Below are 9,009 nucleotides of genomic sequence, written 5' to 3'. Positions count from 1 at the left end.
TAAACACACTTTCACCGTCAAGTTTATCTCTCGACGCTGACTAAGTTTTAATTCCCGACTTTTGGTGTAGGAAGAGTGACGCGATGCTGACAAACTTGCCTCACTCCCCCGCTGGCTGCTGTCCTCGGGTGCCGCGCGCGAGAAGTGATGATGAGAGAGGCGGGCGGGGACCGGCGGCAAAGAGCGGCGGCAGCGGAGGGACCCATTGAAAGCCAGCGTGTGTTTGTGTTAGTTGTGGACCAGCGGTGGAACTTTGTGGGTTAGTGTGAGTGTAAGCTTGTGGGGAACTTACTGGAGTTTGTAGTAGTGGAGTTCGTCACCTAGTTGGATTGTGTTCTGTCATTACAAGAAGTGTTTTAGGAATAACGTGCGTCTGGTTTAGTTGAGTTTGTGAGTTTGCGTGATTCCCGAAGATCTTTGTAAACAGTGAGTCAGTGAAAATTTTTTGTAGTGTAGGTCACCTAGTTAGATTCTGAGTGAGACTAAGGAGTTTTTTGAGACTAATGTGCGTCTGGCTTTGTTTGAGCTTGTGAGTTTGGGTGAATTTATCGAAGATCTACACAGTTCCCTTCAGTCGGAATTTGTCGGAGTCTATGTCATCAGTTAATTTCTATGTCTAGTTAGATTCTATAGCTGAGAAGTGTTTAAGTACTAGTGCTGTCTGGTTTTATTTGAGTTCGTGAGTTTGAGTGAGTTCCGAAGATCTAGACAGTTCCGCGAGTCAATGTGAACTTGAAGTCTGTCACCCAGTTAGTTTCTATGACTTGCAAGTGCACGAGGGTGTTTCTGGCCTAGTGCGAGTTCGGCCTAACACGAATCACCATGAGTCTGTCAAGTCTGCGTTTACACGTAAGATCAAAAAGTCATGAGTTCTCGGGTAGTTAGATCTCATGACTTGTAAATACGAGCTTGGCCTGATACGAGTCATGATTCAGGCTTTGTGTCAAGTGTGAGTCTTTAAGATATACTGAACAGTGTTTCCGTGATTCAGCGTGAATCCATCAGAGCTAGAGTGAGTGCTTGCATGATTCACTGTCTCACAAGAACCTCTGGCATGACGTGCATGAACTACAGGACTGGGATATATGTGTGAAGCACGAGCCTTGCACATTGGTTAATTGATTCACTGATTAAAATCACTGCAAAAACAGGATCACGTGGCGCCGCTGCGAGTGTTGTAGATAATGTGACGAAGTGTGCGGGGGATTGGAATGCACGCCGTCCACTTGTGTGAGGAAAAGCTTCCACGAGACAATAGTTGGTTAATTTATTAATCATTTATTTTTTTATCTATATATTTCCTGAACTACTTATTTTACTGATTAATTTATTTGTACGTGAAAGAAGACAAGCCAGACGTGCACACAAATAAAAACAAATGTATGGAAAAATGCCCGCTGAGCTTTCGTTCTCCCTAATCAACAAAAAAATAAATCAATAAATAAACAAATAAATAGAATAGAATACCATGACAGACTGACACTACTGCGGCACCGAGAGTCTGCTGAGAGCCGTGTGTCAAGGAGAGTCGCCTGAGACACGTGTCAGTCTTTGAGGCTCTGAGTAGTATTTTTTTTTTTCCGAGCCTTACAAAGTTCAGGCGGTTGGTAATTGGCGGCAGCTGACGTGTCAACACAGTCAGACTATTTCATGTGAGCGATGACATTCTCTCGGGTAAAAATTAGCATTATGACCATGAACTTACGGAGTTCCTGACAAGGTCCTGAGGTTGCAGCTGATAGAACGCATCTCTCTCTCTCTCTCTCTCTCTCTCTCTCTCTCTCTCTCTCTCTCTCTCTCTCTCTCTCTCTCTCTCTCTCTCTCTCTCTCTCTCTCTTTGTTTGTTACAATTGATGCCATGTTTTAGTTAACAATTCCAGTATTCCGTGTTTTCTAGTGGACTACAATTACTAATGAGCTTTTTGTTGTATTTTTTTTTTTTAACAGTATTCACATTGTATACACATCAGGAACTTGTGTATAAACAATCTATCTATCTATCTAACTATCTGTATGTGTGTGTGTGTGTGTGTGTGTGTGTGTGTGTGTGTGTGTGTGTGTGCAGAAAAGACTAGCGAAGGACCATATAAGATAAGAAGAAATCCTTTTATCGATGTCTCCTTAAAAGTAAATTTAAAGATAAGAAAAGAAGCAGACTGCAAAGGGCCGGATGACCTACATAAGGCACCTCCTGAAATATAAAAGGAAGCCTCGCTGTTGCTACACATCACACAATTTTAGAGCAGAAGGTACTTTAATTTTCCTTCCCTTTAGAGACCAAGAGATGAGTGGCTGGCGTAAAGAGTGCTCAGATACCAGCAGTCCGGGGCAAGGCAGTGTTATGAAGGAACTGGATTAAGATCATGTTCTGAAACACTTCTGTCTGCACCTTCACTACTTTCAAAAGGCTCTAGTTGAAGTTGCACGTGCTTTTAATGTGTTTATATGGTTCTAGTGACAGATTGACAACATTTCTACATTTTTATACTCTTGAGAACCCAGCTAATTATGGTGAGAGAGCAAAGAGCTTCAGAATACGGGCCTTACTTGTGAGGGATCTTAATGCATGGTGAAGTCACGAACACACAAGAATGACCTGCACTTAATGGACAGGACAGGTATAGGTCGAACACAGTATTGGTATTACAGGAGAGTCGCTAGGGAGGAGCCTGCGCCAGAACAGGTTTTGTCACACAGGCCGAGACATCTTCCCAGAAAAGCCAAGGAAGGAAATGCCTGGGTCTTTCTGAAGTGGTGGAGGCGCATTTCAGTGGTAAAGTCAGGCTGAGTAGTAGGACAGAGTGCCTTGTCTTGGTGTAACTGTAAATAGTAGTCTCCCCTAACGGACTGGTTTCCCTGCTTGGTGTGTGGCCGGCGTGTGTTTCTCTGCAAGGATGGGGAGAGCACGGCATGGGCGTATAACGGAAGAGAAATAAGTATATTATATCAAAAAGTTTGGTTAATGACGATACAATGACATGATTGAACAAGAACATAATCAAACAACTTCAGTAATGGATACAGCCAAGAGCAGCAACACCACCAGTAGCAGTAGCAGCATCACCGTGATAGAAGTTACTTCAAGCCAAGTGCCTCCCATCAGTGCCGTGACACACAGACAAGTGGGACAACCATCATCTGACGCGTCCCGAGAGGAGTGCAAGTGTTCCTGGTGGTGGTGAGTTTGTGCTGCATCACGGTGCGTCTTGACGAGCACCTACCACTGACCACCCCAAGCCTCACGGTGGAGGAGGAGAAGGAGGAGGAGGAGGAGGAGGAGGAGGAGGAGGAGGAGAAGGAGGAGGAGACAGCTTGTTCTCAGGCAGAGACGATAAGGTGCCAACAGATGGTTATCTCACGCAGATATCACGGCGTTGTTCAAATTATTCCCCCCACCAGCGCTTCTTTCTATGAGGAAGCCAGGATGGGACGCCATGCAAGGATTTTGGAGGTGATGCAGGGAGCTTTACTGTCCTCGGCCTTGGAATCTGGCCTGTAGCAAAAAATCTTTAGCAATGAATGTGAAGACACCAGTGTGTTGAGAATACATGGTGCGGAGATGTCTTCGGAGCTTCCTGAGGTGTGCTGCGTTGTGATGAGAAGGGCCGAGCACTGTGAGGTCTGCTAGGTCGTCCCTGCCCCGTCCCACGCCCCACCACACCGTGACCTGAATCGACTCAAAAGGAAAGTTTGACGAGAACAAAAAAACGACCTGCGCGTAAAGCCAAAGATGATAAAGGCAGGTCATCAGGGGGCGGGGAGAGGTGACCTGCAGCATACCCCCGGCACACCCTCACCCACACACTCCACCCTCCACCCCACGCGCCACCCACGCCCCGCCCACGCGCCCTTCACTCGTCTGACACAACATATCCAAGTCAATGTTAAGATCACCTCAAGTTTTCGAGCTATCAATATTTGTGACAGTTGCTCTACGTATGTCTTAAAGGAGTGACGCGCGCCCGCTTGGTAAGGGACACCTTATCTCGCGTCCCCTTACCTCCATTTGCCTGCGATGCGGCCACAGGGTTGTGTGGTGCCTTGCTCCCTGGCCCGGCGGGTGCTGCGTGCGAGACGTTACCACAGGGACGGTAATTAGCCAGGAGAAGAGGTGGCCAGCGCGTCTCGGCCGGCAGACAGGTTGGCGCCATCGCCTCGCGCTGCTGCCATCTCCTGCGCACTGATATTACTGCTGTTGTCTGCTGTTACCAAGGGCGTTATGAGGCTGTGGCGCCCCTTGGTGCACGTCCACTGTATCACCAAGCCGTCCTGTGAAACGACTCAAAGGTCCAGACACAAATGAAGCCCAGGAAGAGGCCAACAACCCAGTTTGGTAATATATTCACAGCTTCCCGCCGCCGCGACAACACAGCCTTTAGACAGACAGTCTCGGGCCACCACTTCTGCCCTCGCGGAGATTTTAGAGTGCGGGCGTCTGTGCCTCCTAATCCCTTCCTCACTCAGCAAGGCAGCGTCGGCCACACTATAATCCTCGGAGAAGGACGCCGGTGGGATTCAGGAGCAAATGTGCGCCCAGGGGATCTTACCGGGGAGCTAACAGTATCTGGCAGCTCGAGGCGCCCACGGGTTCAGGCGGGGCTGAGGCAGTATGGGGCAGGGAGCGTCTAACCTCTTCCATTATGCTCCTCTTTATCTTGATGGAGGCGGATGGTGGTGGCGGCGGACGGAGGGCCTGGCGCGATGACACCAAGGACCGTGCCCTCGCCCTCCCCGCGGCCACGGGCGAGGGTACGAAGGGCAGAAGTCGTCCCTCTCGCGAACAGGTGGCGGCGAGGGGCTCAGCTGGGGCGTGGGCGGGTGTGGAGCACAGCGATCAGTGGTAGTGTCAGGAGCAGCTGGTGGCGGTGGGGCAGGACAAGTGACGGAGGCTGGCGAGGTGGAGGAACTGCAGGGCTGCGGATGGGAAGTGGATGCACACAGGGAACAAAACATGACGGATTGATTGACTGCATGACTGACTGCGACAAGGTCATGCAGCGCTTTTACCAAATTGCAGTGAAACAACTGAATGAGTGGAAATGAAGCGCCAAGATAAAGAAAAGAAGTAAACAATTCATATATCAACCATCTAACCTCAACAACACACTTAGTAATATCAAGGCGCATGTAAAATACAAACAGCATCAAGAAGTTTCCTCTCACTCACACCCTTCCGCAGCCAAACCAAACAGAAAACGTGGCAAGAGAGACAGATGAGATGTAAGAGGTGTAGCAACTGTGGAGCCTGCCCGCGCAGTGCAATAGGTCACGGGAGAAAGAGATAGAGAGAAGAAGAGGCAAGAGAACAAGGGAGAGGAATAAAAGACCCAAGGGAAGGTTTTTTTGTATTTTTCAAGGCCCATCTTATCTGGAGCAGTGATTACGGCCTGCTAACAGAGGTGTGAAGGCGTGTGAGGGAAGACCATCACGCTCACCCCCTCCCTCTCTTTCTTCTCCTCGCCCCGTGCATCGTGACGCCGCTTTGAACCCGGAGATACACGAGCAAGCAATATGTAGATAGAGATGCTTTGTGTGCCCGTGCCAGGATTACATGTGAGTGAGGAGCCTTTGTCGGCGGCGTGAGGTGTCGAGGTGGTGGTGGTAGTGGTGGTGGTGGTAGAGGAAAAGGGTGACGATAAGAGGACTTGGTTTAGTTCGTGGTGTTGTGTACTATACTTGATATTTGAGAGAGAGAGAGAGAGAGAGAGAGAGAGAGAGAGAGAGAGAGAGAGAGAGAGAGAGAGAGAGAGAGAGAGAGAGAGAAATAATAATAATAATTATAATAACAATAATGATAATAACAAAAATAATAACAACAACGATAACAATCACCACGACCATCAACACCACCACCATCATCACCACCACCATCAAACTATCCAAACAAAGCATCACCATTAACAGTACCACCTAATTCCACCCTCCCATAAGGCAACCCACTACCAAAACCTTGAAGTAGACAAGGCGGGAGAAAGAAGAAAACCATCCAACAATCCAGTCCTTTGTTAATCTCGAGAAACTTCCTTTAGCGACCTTAAGGTGATACACGTATACAGACAATTCCATTAAGCCCTCGGGAGGCTGCCCACCATACCCAGGCCGCCCTGCCCTAACGCGGCACGGCCCTGATAGCGTAAGCCTCTCAGGTCAAGGTTGGTAGCTGTGGCTGCGGCTCCCCCACACCTCTCTCTCTCTCTCTCTCTCTCTCTCTCTCTCTCTCTCTCTCTCTCTCTCTCTCTCTCTCTCTCCCGGTGTCTCAGTTTCTCGGTCCCTGGATAACTATCTGGCCAACCTCTTTCTTTGGGAGACGAACGGTTTTATTGGTGCTGCTTTCGAGGGTGCTTCTGTGGTGCTTCGTTTGGTGAAGGATAAGGGTGGGTGTGTGGCTGTGTGATAGAGGTAATGGTGGTAATGGTGGTGGTTGTGGTGGTGGTGATGATTTTAGTGGTGTAGTAGTAGTAGTAGTAGTGGTAATGATGATGATAATAAGAATAAGAATAATAGAGAAGACAAAGAGGAAACAAGAACAAGAAGAAAGAGAACAAGAACAAGAATAGCAAGGATAGTAACAAGAATAATGATGACTTAAAAAAATAGTGACAATAACAACTCAATTCCACCCAGAGGCACACATACCTTCACATAAAAAAAAAAAAAAATAGAGAGAACAAGGAAGTATCAAAAGAAAACACTATCACACGAAACAAGATCCACACACACACGCACACACCCTTAGCCTCCCTTATCACCCCAAACCACACACTTGTCTAATCTCCTACAACACCTTATTGACTTGTACTAATCGTCAACTTAATTGCCAAAACTCGTCATCCCGTATTTAATAACGTGATATCATTCAATACATCTACTCTACCACCGTTACTCTTACACCACGACCTTTATGTAACACTCGGGGCCGCGCTGATAACACACCTGGATGACAGCAGTGACAAATATAGCTAGAGAGTAAGTAGCGAGCCTCCCAGGTCCCGCCACAGCACGCACAGGACACAGCTACATCGAGGCGCCTCTCGCTTGATCCCCGGCAAGTCCTTGTGGCGAGGTAAGTCTCACACCTCAAGGCCAGCAAAAAATACCGTGAGGTCACACATTATGATCCTCGCTGACACACACACACACACACACACACACACACACACACACACACACACACCACCACTATTATGATAACAAAGCATTCATACCCGCATTATGGTGTTGTGGTCTTTGTTCTCGCGGCGTCCCTGGTGAAGGCCGCAAGGAGAGGTCACAACTTCACAACTACCACCATCACCACAGAGTCGCCAGCCGCAACATCACAGCGCAGCGCAAAGCTTCTCGCCTCGCCGCGGTGTTTGACTCCATTCACTTCTACTGTTGGGGGTTTGACACTACTTCACCTGGGTACCCCTGGACGAGGTTACTAGTGAGAGCAGGTGTTGAAGAGGTCTGGGTTCCTCGAGCTTTCCTTTTGCTGTTAGTGATGTCCTCCTCTTTTACTCCTAATGGCAGTGTGACAGTTAACGCTTCACTTGCATATCTGTAGATTTTTCAGTAATATGCAGTGTGACAATTGATGATTTACTTAAATGTCTGTAGGTTATCCAACGAGCAAAATTAACACAGCAGGCAATGAAATATCTAAAACTACACAATCTCTCCTATTTGCTGTAATCGAGTCATTAGAAATTATAATCTTAAACTCGGACTATTTTAGCAAGTTCTGAAGGGAAGCCAAGGCGGTCAAAGAGTTAAGGTTGCTCCAGTAAGAAGAAAGAGGTAAGGGTGAAGAGATTCCTGCTTCACCTAACACGCACCACCGCCCTTGTGGACAACCCGCGGCAGTGGCCTGGATAACCTCTTGCACCTCCATCACGTCTTCCCGCCACCACCACCACCACCACGACCCGCGTCACCATATCACTCTGTCTTAGTCCAGTCATTTACGTGTCTACATCTGAACCACCCCGCTATCCACATCCACCTCATCCTCCACACCTGTCCACCCCGCCCATCCTCATCCTTATCTATGCCCTCATCTTCTTTGCCCCTGTCCAACCCTTCCTCCCTCACGCCCTCCTCTCCTCTCTCCTCTCTCACCTCTCGCAGGGCAAACCTTTTCTGACCCACCATGACAATCGCTCCTCGTCCTTTACTTGGTTCACAGGGACGAGGTATAGCTGGCCTTCCTTCCTTCCTTCCTTCCTTCCTTCCTTCTTCCTCGTCCCTCACCTCCTGGCCAGTGACATGATGTGACGTGACATTGTAAAGTACTCATATGAAATGTGTTGTTTTCAGTGTTCCTGTGGTTGTAGTGATGATGATTCAGGTGGAGAGGGAAGGGAAGGAGGAGGGAGAGGGAGAGAGAGAGGCAGGGGAAGGAGAGGGAAAGAGAGAGGCAAATAAGGAAAAGAAGAAAAAAAAAAAAGCAGACAGACAGGCAGAAACCCAAGCATACAAACAAAGGCAGAAAAAAAAACATATATAATACAGAAAAATACAAAACGAACAATAGAAAAATAATAACAATTGTAGAGTGAAGATGAGAAGAAAAGACAAAGACACACACACACACACACACACACACACACACACACACACACACACACACACCTTGCCTCACTCCTCGCCCTTCACTCTCAAGATCTTCCCTGAAACACCACTAGCTATATACCAGATTTAATTTTGCGGGATCGTGAGGGGGCGGGGCGGCCAGTAGCGGGCCTCGGGATGTACAAAAAACTAGACACGTGATGATAATCCTTCCTGAGAGGTTTGTTAATGTCGCGGCCGATGGTAGCCTGGGAAACTTGTAGACACACTGAGAGGAAGAGGAGGAGGAGGAGGAGGGAATCGTACGTAGAAGTAAGAGAGAAGATAGGAGTGAATGAAAGAGAGGAGAGGTTGGGGAAGAGAAGGTTTAAGGAAATAGAAGTAAGCGAACAAGAAAAGAGAGACAAAGACAGCTAGGAGAATAATATACAATAGAGGATAAGAGTGAACTAGGAA

General features: G+C 47.9%; 1 protein-coding gene across 1 annotated transcript; it reads right to left on the bottom strand.

The window, feature by feature from the left end:
* Positions 1 to 3,408: 3,408 nt before the first annotated feature.
* Positions 3,409 to 8,133, bottom strand: LOC135103902 (probable inactive serine/threonine-protein kinase slob2). Its single transcript, XM_064010830.1, has 7 exons — positions 7,999 to 8,133; positions 7,652 to 7,668; positions 7,396 to 7,540; positions 7,206 to 7,244; positions 4,754 to 4,914; positions 4,001 to 4,063; positions 3,409 to 3,493 (listed from the first exon to the last, which is right to left on the bottom strand). The coding sequence occupies exons 1-7, from the start codon at positions 8,131 to 8,133 to the stop codon at positions 3,409 to 3,411; spliced, it is 645 nt and encodes a 214-aa protein (XP_063866900.1).
* Positions 8,134 to 9,009: the final 876 nt, after the last annotated feature.

The sequence above is a fragment of the Scylla paramamosain genome, chromosome 9 (genome assembly GCF_035594125.1).
Source record: "Scylla paramamosain isolate STU-SP2022 chromosome 9, ASM3559412v1, whole genome shotgun sequence".
NCBI classification, from domain to species: domain Eukaryota; kingdom Metazoa; phylum Arthropoda; class Malacostraca; order Decapoda; family Portunidae; genus Scylla; species Scylla paramamosain.
The sequence above is the reverse complement of the archived record's forward strand: the minus strand, read 5'-3'. Positions and strand labels throughout refer to the sequence as shown.

Bases quoted from the DNA above. Each gene is read 5' to 3' on its own strand.
- LOC135103902 (XM_064010830.1), bottom strand. From the start codon at position 8,133: ATGGTGGGTCAGAAAAGGTTTGCCCTGCGAGAGGTGAGAGAGGAGAGA. The intron at 7,245-7,395 runs GTAGTGTCAAAC...GGCCTTCACCAG, and splicing joins TCCAGGGGTACCCAGGTGAA to GGACGCCGCGAGAACAAAGA. The intron at 4,915-7,205 runs GTATGAATGCTT...TCCCATCCGCAG, and splicing joins ACCACAACACCATAATGCGG to CCCTGCAGTTCCTCCACCTC.